Raw genomic sequence first — 21,561 nt, forward strand, 5'->3', positions numbered from 1 at the left:
TTCCTTTATTTCCTCACAAGTTTCTCCCTCAAACTTCGGACTTCCATCCTGGAAAATGTGGGGGGAGGGGAATATGTTCCTCAGGATTTCTCGCTTTTCCCCGCCTCTATCCCTGACGACAAAGTCCCTTCACTTCCAGCGCACTTTTACTCGTCGGTCAAAGACTAAGTCGCCGTGATCTTTCATTCCCAGCCTAACCCTAACTCCCGGATCACTCACTGCCTGCCCGGAATCGCCATCTTGCTCCCGTCTCCGCTGAACGTGGCCGACGGCTACGTGACGCTCACGCAGACGTCAACGTCATCACGTACACTCTCGCGCGGATCTGGGCGGCCTGAAACACTTTTAGCGGATGAATCCCTCTCTTGCGCTGCTTCCGTCTTGCAAGGGCCCGAGTCCTACGGCCTTTGGCTTTGTTTGGAGACCAACTGGCTGCCTGGACGTTTTGGGAAGAAAGGAATTGACAAAATTCTAGGCCAGCAATTCCCAAAGTGTGGTCCCAGGAACATCACCAGGAATTTGTTAAAATGCAAATTCTCTGATGGTTTCCCAGACTTACTGCATTTGAAACTCCCGGATGGGGCCCAGCAATCTGAATTTTACAGAGCCCTGCAGGTAGCTTTGATAGTCAAGTTTGAAAAACACTGCCGTAAAGCTATCGACTTTTTTTTTTTTTTTTCCACCGAGGCTTCAGTGTGAGTATACCTGGCTCAGGGTAACTTGGCAACTGAAAATCTGTATGTTAATATAGGACCCATGCTCATAGACGAAATTATTAATAACAGCATCGTGGTAATACTGGATATAGGAATCAAAATTATATGTTTTATATATATATATATATATATATATATATATATACATATATATATATATATATTTTGTTTTGTTTTGGTTTTAAATTCTAGTCGCTTTTCATCTGTTCATCCACCAGCTCTTGACCTGTTCAAAGCTAGTTTTCTAGCAGCCAAAGAGATCTTTTCAGTTACTGACAAAAGGATGTTAAAATCTCCAAATGTAATTGTGGATTTGTTTATTTCTCCTTTTAATTCTGTCAGTTTTTGTTTCACCGATTTTGAAATCCTATTATTTAGGTATTTAAACATTTAGGATTGTTAGGTCCTCTTGCATTGACCATGATACCATTAAGAAATGACCCTGTCTTTTTTTCTCTTTATGTACTTTATCTGATTTTAATATAGACAGTTTTTATTGTTAGCATAGTTTATCTTTTTCCATCCTTCTAACCTATTTTAATCTACTTGTGTCTTTATGTTAAAAGTGGATCTCATGTTGATAGTATATACAATAAAACCTTTGTGAGTATAATTCATTCTGGAAACATGCTTTTAATCCAAAGCATATGTATATGAAAGTGAATTTCCCCATAAGAAATAATGGAAACTCAGACGATTTGTTCCATAACCCAAAATATTCATATAAAAATGATTATAATACTGTAATAAAATACAAAATAATATAAAATATAAAGAAAAATAACCCGCACTTAACCTTTGAAAACCTTTGTGGCTGGTGTGAGGGAGACAAGAGAGAGAGGAGGGTTATTGTGTAGGACAACTTTCACTACCACTAACGGGGTCACTGCTGTCTGTTGGCTCAATGGAATCTTCTGCATGGGGGCCATTGTATATGCTCACAGGGATGTTGACTACAGTACAATATTAATAAACTTGTCATATACTGTATTTTATTTGTATATTATTATTTTTAATTTGTATCCAAGTTAGCATATAGTACAATAATGATTTCAGGAGTAGATTTCAGTGATTCATCCCCTATCACACTCAGTGCTCATCCTATTAAGTGTCTTCCTTAATGCCCCTTACCCATTTTGCTCATCCTCCCACCCACAACCCCTCCAGCAACCCTCAGTTTGTTCTCTGTATTTAAGAGTCTCTTATGTTTCCCCCCCTCCCTGTTGTTATATTATTTTTGCTTCCATTTCCTTATGTTCATCTGTTTTGTATGTTAAATTCCTCATAAGAATGAAGTCATATATTTGTCTTTCTCTGACTAATTGCACTTAGCACAGTACCCTCTAGTTCCATCCACAGAGTTGCAAATGGCAAGATTTCATTCTTTTTTGATTGCTGAGTAATATTCCATTGTGTGTGTGTATATATATATATATACATATATATGTATATATATTCCATGTGTGTGTATATATATACACACACATATATACATATACACACATAGATTACATATACATGTATATATGTATGTATATGTATATATGTGTATGTACATATGTACATATGTATATATGTAATCTATATATGTATTATACACATCTTTATCCATTCATCTTTCGATGGACATTTGGGCTCTTTCCATAATTTGGCTATTGATAATACTGCTATGGATATTGGGGTACATGTTCCACTTCAAATCTGTATTTTTATATCCTTTGGGTATACCTAGTAGTACGATTGCTGGGTCATAGAGTAGTTCTATTTTTAACTTTTAAGGAATCGCCATACTACCATTTTTCAGTGGCTATACCAGTTTGCATTCCCATATACTGTTTTTAATGTAACTGGGCAATAAAGCAGCAGAGGAAAAGGTCTATATCTGTAGGCAGCCTGACCTAGAATGAATCAAAGCATTCCTAAGCTTACTCTTGTATGGAAAAGCAAAAGACTGTCCATAGGTGCTTTGAAGTGACAAAAAATACACTAGTGCCAGTTATGGGCACTTCCAAAGTTCAGAAAAATCACTGATTTCTGCCAAACACCATGGTCTGAGACTGAGCATCTGGGCATGGGAGGTGATCACCCACAATCCTGCAGAGAGAGAGAGAGAGAAGAACCATTGGCTCAGTTGTGGTGATTGTGTGACCTTTGGCATCACATACTACTCGTATTTGTAAGACATTGCTCATTTATCAAGTTAAAATTTATTAGAATTGTTTATTAGAGGGGCGCCTGGGTGGCTTGGTCGGTTAAGCGTCCGACTTCAGCTCAGGTCATGATCTCACGGTCCGTGAGTTCAAGCCCCGCATCAGGCTCTGTGCTGACAGCTCAGAGCCTGGAGCCTGTTTCAGTTTCTGTGTCTCCCTCTCTCTCTGACCTTCCCACATTCATGCTCTGTCTCTCTCTGTCTCAAAAATAAATAAATAAACGTTAAAAAAAATTTAGAATTGTTTATTAGAAATGTTTGCTTGTCTTGCAGAATACTCACAGAACAAATTACTTGCAATCCAAGATTTTACTGTATTTGGGTCTTGCTTTTTTTTTTAAATCTACTCTGATAATTTCTTTTATTAGCGTGTTTAGAACATTTTCTTTTGTTTTTTTTTTAAGTTTATTATTTATTCTGAGAGAGAGAGAGAAAGAGAGAGAGAATCCCAAGCAGGCTCCGCACTGGCAGTGCAGTGCTGGAACTCAGGAACTGCAAGATCATGACCTGAGTTGAAACCAAGAGTTGGACACTTAACCAACTGAGCCACCCAGGCACCCCTAGAACGTTTTCATTAAAGTGAGTATGAGTATGGCTGCAGTTTTTCTATTTTCCTATCTGTTCTTTGTTCTCTAACCCTCCCTGCTTTTTTTTTTTTTTTTTACCCTCTTTTGGATTAATCAAGACATTTTTATGTTTCAGCTTACAATTTTTATGATGCAACCTCTTTGTTGACTTATTAGCCATACTTCTTTGCTTATTGTTTTTTAAGGTATTGCTTTAGGGTTTCTTGTCTACATCTTTAATTTATCTCAGTCTGTCTTCAAGTAAAGAATATACCTCTTTATGTATAGTTAAAAAACCTTATGGAACACCTGGATGGCTCAGTCGGTTGGGCGTCTGGCTTCAGCTCAGGTCATGATCTCACAGTTCATGAGTTCAAGCCGCGTGTCCAGCTCTGTGCTGACAGCTCGGAACCTGGAGCCTGCTTTGGGTTTTGTGTCTCCCTCTCTCTCTTCCCCTCTTCTGTTTGCATTCTGTCTCTCTCTCTCTCTCAAAAATAAATAAATGTTAAAAAAAAAAAACCTTACAAAAGTATACTTCCATTTTCCCTCACTTAAGTTTTGTGCTATTATTTTCACACATTTTACTTCTACTTATGTTACAAGCACACAATAAATTGTTATTTTTGCTTCAAGCAATTATCTTTCAAAGCTATTTTTAAAATAAGAAAAATATTATGTTTATGCACACATTTACTATTTCTATGTAGATCAGATTTCTATCTAGTACAGACGTTTTTTTTTTTTATGCTTACTTGAGAGAGAGAGAAAGTGTAAGCAAGGGAGGAGCAGAGAGAGAGAGAGGGAGAGAGAGAATCCCAAGCAGGCCCCATGCTGTCAGCACAGAGCTCAATCCCACAACCCTGAGAACATGACCTGAACTGAAATCAGGAGTCAGATGCTCAACTGACTGACCCACCCAGGCGCCCCACAGCCATTCTTTTTTAAACAGTTTTATAGAGCTATAATTCACATACCATGTAATTCACCAATTTAAAGTGTATATAATTCAATGGTTTTTAATATATTCAAGGAGCTGTGCTACCATCACCATAATCAATTTTAGAATAATTTTAATGTCCAAAAAAGAAAGCATATATACATTAGTCACTCATTTCTGCACAAACCCTTTGACCCTAGGTAACTAGTTATCTACTTGTGTCTCCATGGATGCAGTTCTCTCAGTTTTTGCTTCATATGCTTTGAAACTCTGTTATTAGATGTATAAATATTTAAGATTGTTATGGTTTCTTAATTAATTGACCTATTTTTCATTATGAAATGACCTTCTTTATCATGGTAATATTCTTTGCTCTGAAATCTACTTCGTGTGTTATTATTATAGTCACTCCAGCCACTCTGGACATTGACTCCAAAAGAAACTTTAACTCCAAACATTAACTCCAGGGAAAGTGAAAAGATGTTCAGAAAAGGAAAATGATTGTAATTTACTACATGGCTAAGCCCTAAATAGCATACATAGTCATGATAATGCAAATGCTGAATATCAATCTATTCTAATTTAAATTCTAGTGCAATATATTGAAAAGGATAGAGGATTGGGAAATGTTTGTGTGTGTGTGGACGCACATACTGAGGAAGAAGCTGAATCTTTGTAATGCATACTGAGAGGTTAATAAATATTGCTTAAATCAGGGAAAAAAATGTAGCCACACCACATGTTATTTCACAATATGGAGGTACGTGTCAAAATCAAGGGGTTGGGAAACTATGCAAAGGGTCAGATAGTAAATATTTAGGGGTTGTGGGTCTTGGGGTCTTAGTAGCTATAGCAGCTACTCAACTATGCCCTTGCAGTATGAAAGCAGTCATAAACAATATGGGCATCCTTTTCTTTCTTTCTTTTTTTTTTTTAAAGTAAACTCTACATCACATGTGGGGCTTGAACTCATGACCCTGAGATCAAGAGTCACTTGCTCCATGGACTCAGCCAGCCAGGCACCCCTGGGCATGGCTTTTCTAATAAAACTTTATCGTAATAGGCCTGAGCTGTTTATTAATTCCTGACCTAAAGGAATTGAAAGTAGTTGACTCGGAGGTAAGAAAAACAGGGGTGAGGTGGGGCTGGGAAATGTTGTGGTCTTAAAAGACCTTGTATAACAAGATGACTCTTTAAATTATGAGTATGTGTTATTTTGCTTAAAATAAAAAGAATCAATAGAGGGTAAAAATAAAGCCCCCTGCCAAGACTGTCTGCCTCTTGCTTAAAGAGACTGAATGGAGAATTAGTTACACAAAATTACCCAGCTCAATATCCTATATATAATGTGAGCTTTTGAATTGGTGTATTGAATCCTGCATTCTCCCATTGCCTTTGGGATGTCGTAATGAAGCAGTTGTGAGATTTTCCTAAAGGTAGAAGGCTGATTTCTCTGATGCATTGTTTCAGAGAGTTCAACTTCTTCAATCACTTGGCAGAGTTTGCAGCAATGGTGGTACCTGCAGCAGTGAATCAGAGACACGGAAAAGACTCCTAACATTTTGAACCCAAGTTTGGGAACTTTAATTGAAGATGGTGTAAGAACAGAAGCAGAGTGAACCAATAAAAGATGGTATCATTACTACCATACTCCTATTACACAACAGAGAATTCCAACTGTCTTAGACTTCCCAATAAGACCTCAAACACAGAACAGTTGACTAGCATTGGATCCAAGGCAACTGTAGGGACCTCAGCACCCAAACTAATGGATCTTCCATTTAATCTTTTGACATTAATGTTACTGATGTCACTTCCCTACTCTTTCAGTTTCCGCTTCTTTTTGTGCCCTCTGCCTTTTTGTGCATTCTTGTCCCTAACCAACTACGCATTTTCTAAACTTTCTCGCTGCCAACTTGTAGTGTCTGGAAGGCAGTATCCTTTAATTTGTTTAAGGCCTGACGTGACACTTTTGGCCTCTCTAAACTCTTTACTGTCCTTCCAGACACTGCTCTTATTGCTGTTTCCTAGTTTGGCTTATCCATGGTTTGGTTACTTTGTATATTAGGCCTTTTCACAAATTGGTCTTCCTTTGGCAAGGGGTCAACCCCAGTTCAAAAAGCTGTGGCTACAGAGTCAGGGTCACATAGAACAGAATATGGCCACCAAGAGGTACCCTCCTAGTTGTGGTCTATGGAAGGGACAGTCAAAGAGAGGTAAAATAGAGCTAATGACTAAGAGATGGAACAGCTACTGAGGGTAATTACTATGCCTAAGGACAAAGAAATAGGCAATATTTAATTGATATCTATTGAGGGAGGTCTTTATAATAAAATCATTCAGGGGAGAGTAAGAACACAGAGCTTAAGAGAGTAAGAACACACCCTACAATGATGTAGGGTGGGGTTAGGTGGGAGTGGCATTGCATAAAACCTACATGAGAAGAATGAAAATTCCCTAAATTACCTGCAGAAGATCTTCTGAGTCTGGATTGGAGATGTCTGTGGAAGTTAAGGGTAGCTGGTTGCTTAAACATATTTAGATAAAGAGGGAATGGGAAGTGAGTCACAAGAGACCAACATATTGTACGATTCCATTTATATGAAGTGTCTAGAATAGGCAAATCCATAGAAAAAGAAAGATGAATAATTGCCTAGGGCTTAGGTGGGGGAAAATGGACAATGACTACTAATGGGTATGGGGTTTCTCACGGGGGTGATGAAAATGTTCTAAAATTGATTGTTGTAATGGTTGCAAAACTCTCTGAATACAGTAAAAACCATTGCACTGTACCTGTTAAGTAGATGAATTATATATCATGTAAGTTATATTTCCATAAAGCTTGAAAAGAGGCAGTAGAAGCTTTCCTGAGATTCCAGTATCATTGTCTTAAAATCTTAAGTTGTTGCTGGACCATGGAAAGCCATAATTAAAAAGGAAAATGGTCTGGGCAGACAGTCTCTCCTTTGCTGTCCTGCCCACTGCTCCCTTGCAGTGTATTCAGTAAACTTCTATCTCCTTTGTTCTGCCCTGGGTGAATTCTTTCACTGCCCCTGCCACCATTCTCCACCCAATCTGGATGACCTGGCATTTTGTGGCCCATATGGGGAATCTCTGCTGGGCCCAGACTCTCCCTGGATTCTCCAGGAATTTCTCAGGACTTTTCCTCAGAGAACCATCTCTAGTAGTCATTGAGGAACTGATGACCTTGGCTGAGGTCACTCCTTGGTAAGGAGTCAAAGCCCCCAGAGGGAAATTGCCAGACTGCCCTTGCCTGAAAGGGTGAGGGGTTTCCCCTCTTGACCTTCAGAGGAATCCTTTCTTCCCTCACCTTTCTCTTTTCAGCCCTTTGGCAGTCTAACCCTAGTACTCCACCACAACTGAAGCTTTCTGGCCAGGGCAGCTATCCCCATGTGGTCTGAAGGTCCAAGGGCAAACAGGTTCGACACCTCATGCCTGTGAGGGCGAAGACTGCTTTCCTCTCCTCTCCCACTCCATCCCCCTGAGGTCTCTGTTACCAATTTGCAGCACATTTGGCAGCAGAAGCTCATCCAGGACAAATCTGCACCCATTACAGACTCGGTTGGGACTCTTTCTGATGCTGGCTGACGCTCAGCTGCCTTTCTTCCTCCTCCCCTGCACGCTTTTTTCCTTTGTTCCCTCAGATCCAACACCATCTTGATCTACAGGCAAAATACATTCCTACCTGTCTGAGTGAATCCAACAATTATGTATAGGAATGATTATTCAATAAGGATTCCAGGCCATGCCATCAGAGGGTCCCCTCTCCCTAAATCCCATGGACCTGGCTACCAGTGAATTTCACTCCAATCTCCTTTCAGCACATTAAATAATACCATGTTCTGGTCTATAACTGCACAGAACCCCTGATGGACCCACAAGTTGAGGTAGAGACGTGCACCCACCCTGTCTAGCAAGAAGCAGCTACTGAAGATGAGACCTCTACTCAAATACCAAAGATTTGTCATTGTTGATCTGTCAGGGTGGAATCCAGAGGCTGTTTTACGCAACAGGTTTGAGCAATGGAAACCTGAGTAAGGCAAAAGGGCCCAGAGTGATAACCAGGCTGCATGCAAACAGGCTCATTAAATGACCCACCTCAAAAAAGCCATAGGCCCCAGCTGACCAATGGGCTACTTACAACCAGGCAGTTACCAAAAAAGGAAAATTCCATAGGTTCCCATACCTCATTTCACCCCATAACTATAGGCCCCCACCACCGCCTCCTGGCAGACAGCCTATCCTTTGCTGTCCTGCATGCCACTGCTCCCTTACAGTGTTTTCAAAAAACATCTGTCTCCTTTAAAAAAGGGCGGGGGGGGGGGGGGAGGCGTGGCTCAGTTGGTTAAGTATCTGGCTCTTGATTTCAGCTCAGGTCACGATCTCATGGTTTGTGGATCGAGCCCTGTGTCAGTCTCTGCACTGACAGCGCAGAGCCTGCTTGAGATTCTCTTTTCTCCCTTTCTCTGCCCCTCCCCTGCTCATGTGCTCTCTCTCTCAAAATAAATAAACTTAAAAAAATAAAGGGAAAATGGTCTGGATGGTCAACACCATACCGTGTCCATGTTATGTATAAGCTACAGTAAAGAAAGCCAACAAAAAACTAATCAAGCTTCTGAAGTATATATAACTATAAGTAAAGCAATGTATTCAATAAACGGATTTAAATATAAATCTGTATGTAAATTTTGTCAAGTATAAATAACATCCTCGTCACTAAAAAAGTAAGCTCCTAGTGTTAAGGGATAGTATTTTACTTGAATGATCATTAAATAAATTCAATTAATCTTTCTTGTTGGTTGCTTAATTTTACTTATTTTTTAAATGTTTTATTTATTTTTGAGAGAGAGAATGTGTGTGTGAGCAGGGGAGGGGCAGAGAGAGAAGGGAACAGAGGCTCTGTGCTAACAGCGGCAAGCCCAATGTGTGGCTCAAACTCATGGAACGCAAGATCATGACCTGAGCCAAAGTAGGACACTCAACCACCAGCCACCCAGGCATCCCTGGTTGCTTAATTTTAAAGTAGTTTCTAAAAGACTGATAGCATAATCATTAGTCTGGTAAAGGTTGAAAAGTGTCAGTGAGATGTCTGAGTGCTGGCAAAAGGTAGGATAGATGGAAGCTAGGTCCCCTGGCTTCTTACCAGCTGTTGTGAAGTAGGTAACTCATGCATTGAGCCTATGTCCTCATTTATAAAGTGAGGATAATGCTATTAGACCGCCTACCTTACAGGTTATTGGGAGGTTATAAGCTTGTGTGTGAAAATACTTCAAACAAGTTAAACTCCATGCAAGTGTATGATACCTGTTCTCATTAAGCTAGATGTCATTTAGTTAACTTAATTCCCATGATAATGGTTAATAAGATAGCATTCTGCAGAAAAAGTCCTCTGCTCGCTGCCTAAAATGCCATTTGTATGCACAGTGAACTCTATAAGCTTGTTCTGCAGCCATCAGGATATGTGGCTATCAGTTTAATATCTTCAAGAACATTGTTCCTAGAAATGTTGTTGCAAATGCCCTGAAAAGCCCTCTTCCAAATATGAAATAGGCTTATAGGTTAAGACTGGGCATGCGATCATCCAAGAGATGAGAACTGGTAATAACTCTGCTGCCACTTTATCAGAGAAGGTTAAGAAGGGACCTCCAACCTCAAATTATAAGATGTTTGCAACACATCACATTTTGTCAACCAAATAAAGAAAATGAAGTTTAATTTCCCAAATTTTTATTAAAAATGGACTCTCATCAGATATGTTATTGCAAAGATGAAATCTCACAAAAGAGCAGTAAAGTTTGCTGTAATAATAAGCTTTAAATAAATATAAACTCTTTTTGCAGTTCTTTAACTTGAGAGGTTTTTGTTATTTAAAAAAGGTGTTTTCTTTTTTCCATGAGTCATGGACATTTTCCTACAAGAATTTCTATTTATTGAAGTAACTTAAGTTGTTAAAGTCAGTAGGGAGGAGTAGTGATCGTTGGGGAGGGGGAAAAGGTGATGCAAATTTAAGTCTCTGAAAAAATTAGAAAAACAATTCCCAGTTCATGTCTTAAAATCTTTATTATTTGGTACTCCTTTAATGTAAAAATAGCCATTTTTCCATAAATCCTCAGTCTTTACTTTGCACCTTTAAAGAGTTGAAATAATTCTACCCAATTAACCACAATAGTCCCACGGCAGATACAAAGCTAAAACTAAAAGGAAACTTTTCAATATATCTTATAACATGCATTTGGTTATGGCTACCTTAACTGGATATTTTTTAGATCAAATTTCTCCTTAGGTAGCATTTTCGTTTTGGAAAATGCTGAGGTCAATGTCTAGGAGCAAAATATGTCTATGTGACACTCCTTTCCAATTGAAGATATTTTATAGTTAACAAGCAAAACTGAACATGACAAAAATAGCCTGAATACAGTACCAATTCATTAGCATTTCCCTGGCAAGCTTCCCTTTGGCATTTTTGCATACACATAGGAGTCAGTTTTGGAGGGCAATGGGGGTGCAATGGCACTACTTGTTTTTTTGCTTAGCTCCATGAGAGTTAAACAGATGTGTGCCCAGTGGTATAGGTATTCGATGACACTATTACCAAACTTCCATACTTCGATTCGAGAATGATCTATACCAAGAAAAAAAAAAGTTAGTATGGATTGTTTTGTACCTTTATTATTAAAATATATAAGTTCCAGTATTATGATGAAAGTTCATCAGATATGCTTTGAATCAAAACCATGGCAGAATTTTGTTTAAATGTATAATTATAAGAAAATGGATAAATAAATTTTGATACATTCATATAATAGAATATTGCATAGCATTTAATGAATAAAGAACTAAAGCTACACATTCCATTGTGGATAAATCTCAGAATGTATTATCACAAAAAGCAAGTTGTAGAATAATACGTTCTTTTGGATACAATTAAAATATAATTTAAAACACTGCAAAATAATTTTGTATTGTTTATGGATTCATAAACATGTAAGTAAAAGTAAGGAATCATGCATAAAACTGATAAACATCAAATTCATAATAGTCTTAGCTCTAGAGAGGAAAAAAAGAGAATGGGAGGGATCAAGGAGAGGTAGAAAGTCTCAACTGTTTCTCTAATGTTTTATTTCTTTAAAAATGTCTGACTCAGGGCGCCTGGGTGGCTCAGTTGGTTAAGTATCTGACTTTGGCTCAGGTCACGATCTCATGGTTTGTGGGTTTGAGCCCTGCATGGGGCTCTGCATTAGCAGCTTAGAGCCTGGAGCCAGCTTCAGATTCTGTGTCTCTCTGCTCCCTCCTCCCCACCCTGCTTGTGCTCTGTCTCACTCTCAAAAAATAAACATTAAAATTAAAAAAAAAGTCTGACTCAAACATGTATAACATTCAGATTGGATACAGAATATGGCTCTGTAATGACTACACAGGTGTTAGTCTCTAACTTTGGTTTGTAAACTCTACACCCAACGTGGGGCTGGAGCTCAGGACCCAGAGATCAAGAGTCTCATGCTCTTCCAACTGAGCCAGCCAGGCACCCCTATAATTTCTATGTTTAAAATTTTTCCTAATTAAAATTTATTTTAAAATATGTAATAACTGCACACCATATGTTTCATTTGTTAAATTGTAAACTATTAAACTGCCATTCATAAAAGTTACTTTTTCCCAGGAGTCAGTGACTAATATCCAGATAGAATGGTCCAATGAAAAGAGAATATACTTTAAAATTGAACATATCTGGGTTTCAATCTTGGCACTATCCCAACTAGTTCTGTGACCTTCAGCAGGCCACTTAATTGGTGTTAGCCTGTTTCTTCTTCTACAAAACAGGGATAACACCTCAGAACTGTTATGAGGATTAATAAGAAAAGATATTTAAAAATCTGTCACAGAGTAGCTGCTAAAACAATATTTCTTTCAGGTGCCTCTCACCATTAGCTCAATGTTTTATTCATTTTTGTTACTTCTTATGTCTACCACAGTGACTAATCCAATAAATGTTTGCTAATTTGAGTTGAATAAACCATTAAGTGATACTTATAATTGAATAAGAGTTTTTAAATGTCATCTTCTATCTAATGGCTCATTAATGACAAGTATGTCCTTCATGGATCTGTATTAGAATGACAGAACGGGGTGCCTGGGTGCTCAGTTGGTTAAGTATCTGAATCTTGATTTCAGCTCAGGTCATGATCCAGGATCTTGGGATCAAGTCTTGTGTCTGGCTCTGTGCTGAGCATGGAGCCTGCTTAAATTCTCCCTCCCTCCCTCCCTCTCTCTCTCTCTTTCTCTCTCTCTCCATCTGCACCTTTCCCCCTGCTTGCACTCTCTCTCTCTCTAAAATAAAATTTTAAAAAAAGGATAACAGGGACACCTGAGTGGTTCAGTCGGTTAAGCATCCAACTCTTGATTTTGGCTCAGATCATGATCTCACAGTTCATGAGTTCGAGCCCTGTATCGGGCTCTGCGCTGGCAATGCAGAGACTGCTTGGGATTCTCTCTCTCCTCTCTCTGCCCCTCCCCTCCTCTCTCTCAAAATAAATAAATAAACTTAAAAAAAAGAATGACAGAACATTTTATTTCCCTATATTCTATCCCTTCTTTCTATGAAGGAACAAGATTCCCTGAATTAGATTTAGCCTTTCTATGATTTCAGTTTTGACTTCAACAATGAAGCTTTGACTTCAACAAAAGTACAATACAAGATATGAAAGGCACGTAAAAAGTAGGAAACATTCACAAGTCTCAATTTTTATTTGAGGCTGATTTAAAACATGGAGGTACAATTTTCTAAAACTTTTTCTTTCAACACACACAGAGGCACTGTCTTTTCTCTCAGTTGTAACTGTTCAATAAATGTTGAAACAACATTAAATTACAGAATGGTTAAATTAGGTCTTTCAAATATTAAAAGTCTTTTCAGATTATAGCTCAGTAACAAATGAATAAAACAAAAACAGATGGTGGTCATGAGAGCATAGTACAAATATCTGATTCATCTCAAGTTCTGGGCAATCCCAGACCAATCCACATACATACTTAAAATATTGAGGTGCACTAGTTGTAATTGATTCCTTTTTTTATTAATTCACTTCCTGGAAACTTTACAAAGTAATGCTATAGGCTGGAAAGATTGCTTTGATTATCTTAACGTTCCAGTGTTATGAATCTAAAGTTCATCCCAGAACACACCTAAAACCAAACCTAATTCATTTTCTGAGATATCGGCTCTGCTGCACCCCACAGTTTTTATTCTTTCTGCCCTTTCCAAATCCCCATTAAGAGCTCTGTTCCATTGATGCCTGCCTGCCACAGCGTTTTTTTTTTTTTTTTGTTTTGTTTTTTTTTTTTTAAATTTTTTTTTTTCAACGTTTATTTATTTTTGGGACAGAGAGAGACAGAGCATGAACGGGGGAGGGACAGAGAGAGAGGGAGACACAGAATCGGAAACAGGCTCCAGGCTCCGAGCCATCAGCCCAGAGCCTGACGCGGGGCTCGAACTCACGGACCGTGAGATTGCCACAGCGTTTTTATCTCAACATCCAAATGAAACAGACCCCTATCTGCAGCCATTATTAAGCTAGTCGGCCATCTCCACGGTGACTCAAGGACATGAGGATGGGGAGGGAGGCCTCTCCCTTTCACAAGCCCCTGTTGCTTATTTCCTGTCTTATTGTTACCCAGGACAGAAGCTCTGAACCTATCTGGGTTGTGATCCCTGTTTGCCTGCGTTTTCCAGTGAGAGAGTGATGTGTTAACAACAGCTGTAATGATTTCTCTAATGAAGCCTCCTTGGCTCTGTTGGGTTCCCATTAACAACGGTTGAGCGCTACTGCCCTCTTGTGGTGGATGGACGCCAGATTTTGCCGCTTGGCAGATGACAAGAGCCAGATTGCACAGGTTTGGTAATTCTTTCAAACAGACCAATTTGTTTCTTTTCTAACTGTTAGAAATTGTGTTTTGTTTTTTTTGTTTTTTTGGTTTTTTGTTTTATTTATTTATTTATTTATTTATTTATTTATTTATTTATTTGCTTTGCCTTGGTAAAGCTTATAGTAAATTATTGGAGGAAATCTGAGCTAAAAAAATTGCTGGGTCAAACCCTTGAATCTGTTTATAAACCTATTAACTCAGAAACATTTAATGGTATTTTTGTAGGTTTTAGTTTAATCAAACTTTTAATTACATAAGGAATTGATTTTGCTGAAAGCTGTGGGATAGTCCAGGGTATTTCTAATTCAAACTCCCTTTACAGATCTCTGTTTTAACACTAGATTAGTAAAATCCCCTTTTGGGAATTATAGGCAATTAGAAAGATGGGCAAAGCAAAAATAATGAAGTACTTAAGCATCAAGTTCAAAAGTCAAAGTATAACTGCTCCTTTCAACTAATAACCCAAGTATTTCTTGAATGCTTCTCTCCTTAGCCTTAGTTCTTAGTTTTAGTTCCTTTATTTCTATTGTTTTGTATACCTTGTGCCACCTTTTAACATTACTGCCACATGCAATGGGCTGAATGTCCTGCAACATCATATAGCTAAAAGATCATGTGTGTGCATATTTCAGTCAGTTCTTAAGTAGGTCAGAACACCCATATTTGCCATGGCTTTCAGGCACTTACTATGTTATCATTAACTTAAAGTGATCCAAAATGTACTGTAGAGTGCTGCTTCTAGGATCAGTGTTAAATGGGGAGGTAAAAACACATTTTTTCTCAAATTATCCAAAGTTGGGTAGAAGTTTGTTCCAGACTGAACATTGTGTTCTTGCAGGCATATTAGTTTCATTTCTGTTGGTATAATTTCCTTACAATATCACATTGTATTGGCGCTTTTTTTCATGATATATCTATAAATCAAATATGAGAGGGGCGCCTGGGTGGCTCAGTTGGTTGAACATCTGACTCTTGGTTTCTGCCCAGTCATGACCTCACCGTTCATGGGTATGAGCCCCACTTGGGATTCTCCCACTCTCTCTCTGCTCCTCCCGACCTCATTCTCTCCCTCTCTTTCTCTCCAAATAAATAAACTTTTTTTTTAATGTGAGAATTGAAATCAATGCAATTTGCTTTACAAAAATTCATAGTTTAATGCAGTAGACTCTGAACTCTGATTATGTACTTCCATCAGTAACAAATATTGAGCATGAGCCCCAATACATGTATATTTATTTATAAATCATTCATTTTAAAACAAAGTAGGCAGTGATGGGCAATAGGCAATAATTACAAACAAAAGTCCTATAGTATTTTTCTTACACCCCAAAAGTACAGGTATCAGCTGTTTGTCCTTTTGTTTCCTCCTTTTTGTTTGGAGCTTTGTCAAGGAAGCTTACAGAGGGCTCTATATTCAGTAAACACACTCATAATCTCCCAGTTTTCACTCTGGTCCTCTCCCTCTCAACTGTGTCTGATGTCCCCCAGTCCAGAGACTTTCTATGTTATCCCCTTTGAGAAATAAATTTCTAGTGTTGGGGAGAGGAAGTTGCCCAGTGGTGTGATGTAGAAATGAGATACAGACAAAAACACTAAAAACAGAAAGAAAGGAGAAACAACAGGGAAGAGAAAACTTCAAAAAATAATTATTGTTGGGGTGCCCAGGTGGCTCAATGAGTTAAGTGTCAGATTCAATTTCGGCTCAGGTCATGATCTCACGGTTTGTGGGTTCAGTCCCTGCATCCGGTTCTGTGCTGACAGCACGGAGCCCACTTAGGATTCTCTCTCTCTCCCTCTCTCTCTGCCTCCCCCACTCACACCCTCCCTTCCTCCCTGTCTCTCAAAATAAAGCATATGCTCACACAAAAACTTGTAAACAAATGTTCATAGCAGCATTATATACAATAGCCAAAAAGTAGGAACAACCCACATGTCTCCATCAACTGATAAATGGATAAATAAAATGTGCTATATCCATATAATAGAGTATTATTCAGCCATAATAAAAGAATGAAGTATTGATACATAGACCAAAGATGAACCTTGAAACATTATGCTAAGTGAAAGAATCCACCTTGTATGACTCCATTTATATGCAATGTCTAGAACAGGCAAATCCTAGAGACAGAAAGTAGATTAGTGATTGCCAGGGGTAGGGGTAGGGAGGGGCAAAGAATAGAACAGCTAATGGGTGCTGGGTTTCTTTTCCAAGTGATGAAAATATTCCAAAATTAGTGGTGATGTTTGCAAAACTTTATGAATATACTAAAAACTACTGAATGGTACAGGATAAATTGGTGAAATTTGTGGTATATGAATTATAATCTCAGTTTCTCAAAAAAGACAATGGGTCATTGTCTTCAAGATTATGTTCCCTGGGAAACTAAAAATCAAATATGAGGGTTGAATAAAAACATTTTCAGACATGAAAGTCTCAAAAAATTTACCATTCACACACTCTTTCTCAGAAAACTACGAGAGATACGCTACCTCAGAGCAAGGCAAAGTAAATTCTTATGATAGCAGCAAAATGGATTTCAGAAGGCAACTGAGTAGCAGATCTGGGTGGGGGAAGACCCCAGATAGAAGGAGAATCAAGATCTCTAGAGGGATGGCTTCAAGGCAAAAAAAAAATGGAACTAAAAAAAATTACCTGATAAACCTTCCCCCAAGGGAAATTATATGGAGACAAAATGGATGGGGTGGGAATTGTCAAGAAGTACAAAGAAAATTTAGGAATTTAAAAAATAAAACTAAGGGGCCCCTGGGGGCTCAGTTGGTTAAGCTTCCGACTTCGGCTCAGGTCCTGATCTCACAGTTTGTGGGTTCAAGCCCCGCATCGGACTCTGTGCTGACAGCTCAGAGCCTGGAGGCTGCTTCGGATTCTGTGTCTCCATCTCTCTCTGCCCCTCCCCCGGCTCACGCTCTGTCTCTGTCTCTCAAAAATGAATAGACATTTAAAAAACTTTTTAAATAAATAAAAAAAAAAAGTGAATTATTTACTTCAGGAAAGACAAAAAGTGAAAAAGGAGCAACCAAAATATGTTATATGTTCAGCTGTGGATCATATTTGCATAGGCAAAATCATGTAAACAATGCATTTTGATTTAACTCCAAATGATAATATAATTACATTGGGAGGACAGGATAAGAGAATGGTGGTACAACAGAACTCAACTTTCATCTATAATAAGAGGAAATCAGTTGACAAGGTTTAAAATTGAGGAATGAAAAGATAGCAATGCTCTACAGTATTAAAAAGACAGAAATGTGCACATGCCAGAAGAAATAGTCAAAAGAGTCAAAAAGAATGGCCTCTGGTGAGGGGACCTGGGGAGACTGAGAAGAGAGAAGAGGGATGGGCTAATGACTCTTTTGTTAGAAGGCTTTTAGTTCCAGTTGACCTTTTAAAATACTTTTAAAAAACATATAATTTTTATACTCCTTTGAGATAAAAGATTATTTAACATCCACTAAAATGAAAAAAAAAAAAACTGTGTCAAGGAAATCTGGAAAAATATCTTAGCCTTAAATAGAAAAATGTTCTCATTCAACTGATTTTTAACAGACCTTATTGGATATTAAAGCATCAGTGATGGTACCTAGATAAATAAAACCATGTTGTTTCTCTAATTTCAATAACAACTGTTGGAAAACTTCAAAATTTAAAACCAAAAGCAAAAAGAGAATTGATGATTTGATTTTTTTTCTTTCTTTTTTCCCCCAGGATGACTTGGACTAGAGATGGAAAGGGTCTGCATGTATGGGAAATGGGTCAAGCATCCAGGCCCCAGGTCTTTACTGAACCCTAAACTAGTTTCCCAGACAGTGTGTGAGTTGAGTGCTTCTCCAATATCTTTCATACAACACCCTTTAAGGGGTATTTGCCAGAACAAAAGGAATCTATTCTGAAACTAAATGGATGTTTCCTCCTCTAGAGCCTGAAATCTGGTGAGCATCTCATAAAAGGCACCCTCAAAGCTCCCTGTTTAACCCAGGTCTAACTGTGATTGCAGGTGGGAAAACAACAAATCTCAGAAGGAATCACCACCCAAGAAACCAAGTCTAAGAAGGCGGTAGAGAACTGTAACTAAATCCAAACCAATGAGGGTATATAGAGGGTCCAAATTAATAGGACAAAACAATATTCTTGGTATCTTGTTCATTTCACTTTGACTTGTTTAAAAGAACCAGGCATATGATCACAGTTGCATATTCAGTTCAGTGCTGTGTTCACATTTCTTATTTGTGGAAAGTTGGTAGTGTCTTATTAAAGGTTCCTATCTCATCTTCAGCTGTGCCATGAGGAATGAAGGAGAGGCTTGTCCCACTCTTGCAATGGAGGGAGATAGAGAATAGCAATTGCTAGAGCCACCACGATGGTGGCAATAGTGCTTAGGGAAAGATCGCCTGGGGAAGGTGAATCTTGAAGACAGTTAATCAGGGTTGTGAGTCCAGCAGTCCTTCCCCCATGATGGTGGGTCATCTCCCTCCATTGCCATCTCTGGTGGATCATGGTGGTGTTTTTTTTGAGGAAGCTGGTGAGTTTCTTTATAGATGGTAATAGCACATCTATCTGGCTGCTTTGGCAGAGGAGGAGCTCTAGGGCTCCTGCAGGGGAACTTCTGCAGAGACCAGCATCTATAGACTTAGAGACCCTTGGATTTAGGCATGGGGAGGAAGTATGGCCACTTGGCAGAAATACAGGCTCTAGAGAGCAAAGTGATTCTGGTCACACTTGAAATGAGAGATCATTCTTCTTGCTTCCAAGTCTGATAACATTTCCCGGTAGATAACATGTGTCTAACCCCCTGGGATGGGGACATGGGACAGGTATGGGACACCCTACAGAAAGAGCAGGCAAAGTTGGCAGCATAGGTCCAAAGTGGAGTGGGGAAAATAGATCCTTGAGAAGGTGGTCAGGTCATGGGTCTTCGGGAAGAAGAGGACAACTACTGGAAGTGCTTTAGGCAGAGTGACAGAGGTTGTTGATGCACTACTGCATGCACAGCTGTCTGGGTCCTGGTCCAGGGGTCACTGGAGGCACTGGGTTCCCTTACAGGAAAGTATGTCAGCAACATTCACATGCAATGAATGGCACAGCCTTAGGACACCAAGCTTGCCGAACAAAGCTGTCCAATGCTCCTTCATAGATGACAGCCTCAATCTTAAGGTGGGATTCAGCTGCCTGGAATTCCACCAGAATATAAAATACCCCTTTTGATGCAAATCAAAACCACAATGAGATATCATATCACACCCGTTAGAATGGCTGTTATCAAAAATTCAAGAAATGACAAATAATGATGAGGATGTGGAGAAAATAGAACCCTTGTACACTGTAGGGAAGGTAAATTGGTAGAGTCATTGTAAAAAACAATATGGACGTTCCTCAAAATACTAAAAATAGAACTACCATGTGATCCAGCAATTCCACTTTTGGTATATATCTGAAGGAAAAGAAATCACTGTCTCAAAGGGGTATCTGCACCCCATGTTTATTGCAGTATTATTTACAATAGCCAAGACATGAAAACATCCAAGACTTGGATGGATGAAGAAAATGTGGTATACATTTCGTATATACAACGAATATTATTCAGCCATAAAAATAAGGAAATCCTGTCATTTGCAACATGGATGGCCCTGAAGTCATTATGCTGAGTGAAAAAAAGTCAAAGTCAAGTACTGTACGATCTCACTTGCATGTGGGATCTAAAAAAACTGAACTCAGAAACAGAGCATGAATTGGTGGTTACCAGAGACAGGGGCTATGTGCAAAGGTGGTCAAAAGGTACAAACTGCCAGTTATGAGATAAATAAATTCTGGGAATGTAATGTACAGCCTTGTGATTATAGTGAACAATACTATACTGTATATATGAAAGTTTCTAAGAGAGTACATTTTAAAGGTTCTCATCACAAGAAAAAAATCTTTTAATTAAAAAATGTTTATTTACTTGGGGGGGGAAGGGAGAGAGAGAGAGAGAGAGAGAGAGAGAGAGAAGGAGCAGGGGAGAAGCAGAGGGAGAGGGAGAGAGAGAATATCAGCGGGGCTCAATCTCATGAACTGGGAGATCATGGCCTGAGCCAAAATCAAGAGGCAGACGCTTAACCAAATGAGCCACCCAGGTGCTGCCCCCTCAAATCTTTTAATTATGTGAGGTAATGGATGTTGACTAAACCTATTGGTGGTGACCATTTCTCAATATGTAGATATATCAAATCATTATGTTGCATACCTTAAACTAATACAATGTTATATGTCATTATATCTCAATAATAACTGGGAAAAATAAAAAAAAAGAATAAAAAATAAAGTGTACCTTTTCTAAGACATTAAAAAAATATATATTCCTTTCTAGAACTAGGATGAAGTAGGGTGAAAGTTGACAGCAGAAGTCCTAAGAAAGTGTAGACACATCACCAGCCCTGATTTTATCTTCTTGGAAAAATCATTAGTTTGAAAGGCTTGGTGGGTTAGGAGCTGTGTTAACAGTCCCTCCCCAACCTGGGCAGAAATGACCACTGTTGGTGGTATTTCATGCTAGGTAGTGTTGTTGACCGGGGCTTTAGTTAACACTGCTAGAAGGCTCAGATAAATTTTGAGCCACAAATTGCCCCGCCAGAGGCTCTTCTCTTTCAGGCACAAACAGAAAGGTGCCCCCATGAGTTCCCCTTCTTTCCCTAAATGGAGAGCTTACAATTTCCTAATACAATTGCGTCTGAAGGAGAGAGGGTTGGTGTCTGGGTGGCCTATGAACTTTCTTGATTGCAGCAGAGACTGCTATAATGCTAAAGGTTTGGCAGTGGTGGTGGAAGGGGGGCCTGAGGGCTATTAGGGTTCTGGCTGAATCCAGCTGTGTTAACTGCAGTTGGAATTCCTGCCACCTGAGGACACTGTTGGAAAAGAGAAAGTGGTGGAAGCTTTGGCAATCAAGGCTGCTCAGGAATTGGCTAGCACAGCTGAAAGGAGAGGAGAGGAGGCAGAAATTTGCATGTTTACCCAAACAAAGGAGCTGCATGTGACTATAGGAGTTAGTTCTGGTAGGCAAATCAGAGGTGGAACCTGAACTGAAAAGATTCCCATAAAGCATTGGGACAATGTTACAGAAGATGTCTTTGTCTGGAGATGAGCTAATTGAGGGTGAGAGCCAAATCCTGAACACACTTGCAAGATGGGGAGTT

At 38.9% G+C, this 21,561-nt stretch overlaps 2 protein-coding genes and 1 long non-coding RNA gene across 18 annotated transcripts in view; 1 reads left to right on the forward strand and 2 right to left on the reverse strand.

The window, feature by feature from the left end:
* NSRP1 (nuclear speckle splicing regulatory protein 1) overlaps positions 1-291 on the reverse strand; it is a 60,451-nt gene extending 60,160 nt beyond the window's left edge. The window contains exon 1 of the mRNA XM_019429702.2: positions 220-291. Coding sequence (XP_019285247.1) covers positions 220-239 — 20 coding nt within the window. The 5' untranslated portion in view covers positions 240-291. The remainder of the gene's footprint in view (positions 1-219) is intronic.
* On the forward strand, positions 274-20,211 carry LOC109255200 (uncharacterized). 3 transcript variants are annotated; one of them, XR_002075125.2, is made up of 3 exons: positions 274-695; positions 14,125-14,340; positions 18,101-20,211. It is a non-coding gene; the product is annotated as an uncharacterized LOC109255200 (long non-coding RNA). The 3 variants fall into 3 exon arrangements; XR_002075126.2 differs by having other exon boundaries at positions 275-615; XR_002075127.2 differs by lacking the exon at positions 274-695 and adding an exon at positions 3,205-3,504.
* Positions 10,491-21,561, reverse strand: part of EFCAB5 (EF-hand calcium binding domain 5) — a 190,315-nt gene continuing 179,244 nt past the window's right edge. For all 14 annotated transcript variants that reach the window (XM_019429688.2, XM_019429682.2, XM_053893211.1 and 11 more), the window contains one exon: positions 10,491-11,071. In XM_019429688.2, coding sequence (XP_019285233.2) covers positions 10,878-11,071 — 194 coding nt within the window. In that variant the 3' untranslated portion in view covers positions 10,491-10,877. The remainder of the gene's footprint in view (positions 11,072-21,561) is intronic.

Source organism: Panthera pardus, unplaced genomic scaffold (assembly GCF_024362965.1).
Source record: "Panthera pardus isolate Hobbes unplaced genomic scaffold, ASM2436296v1 HiC_scaffold_3, whole genome shotgun sequence".
Lineage (NCBI taxonomy): Eukaryota > Metazoa > Chordata > Mammalia > Carnivora > Felidae > Panthera > Panthera pardus.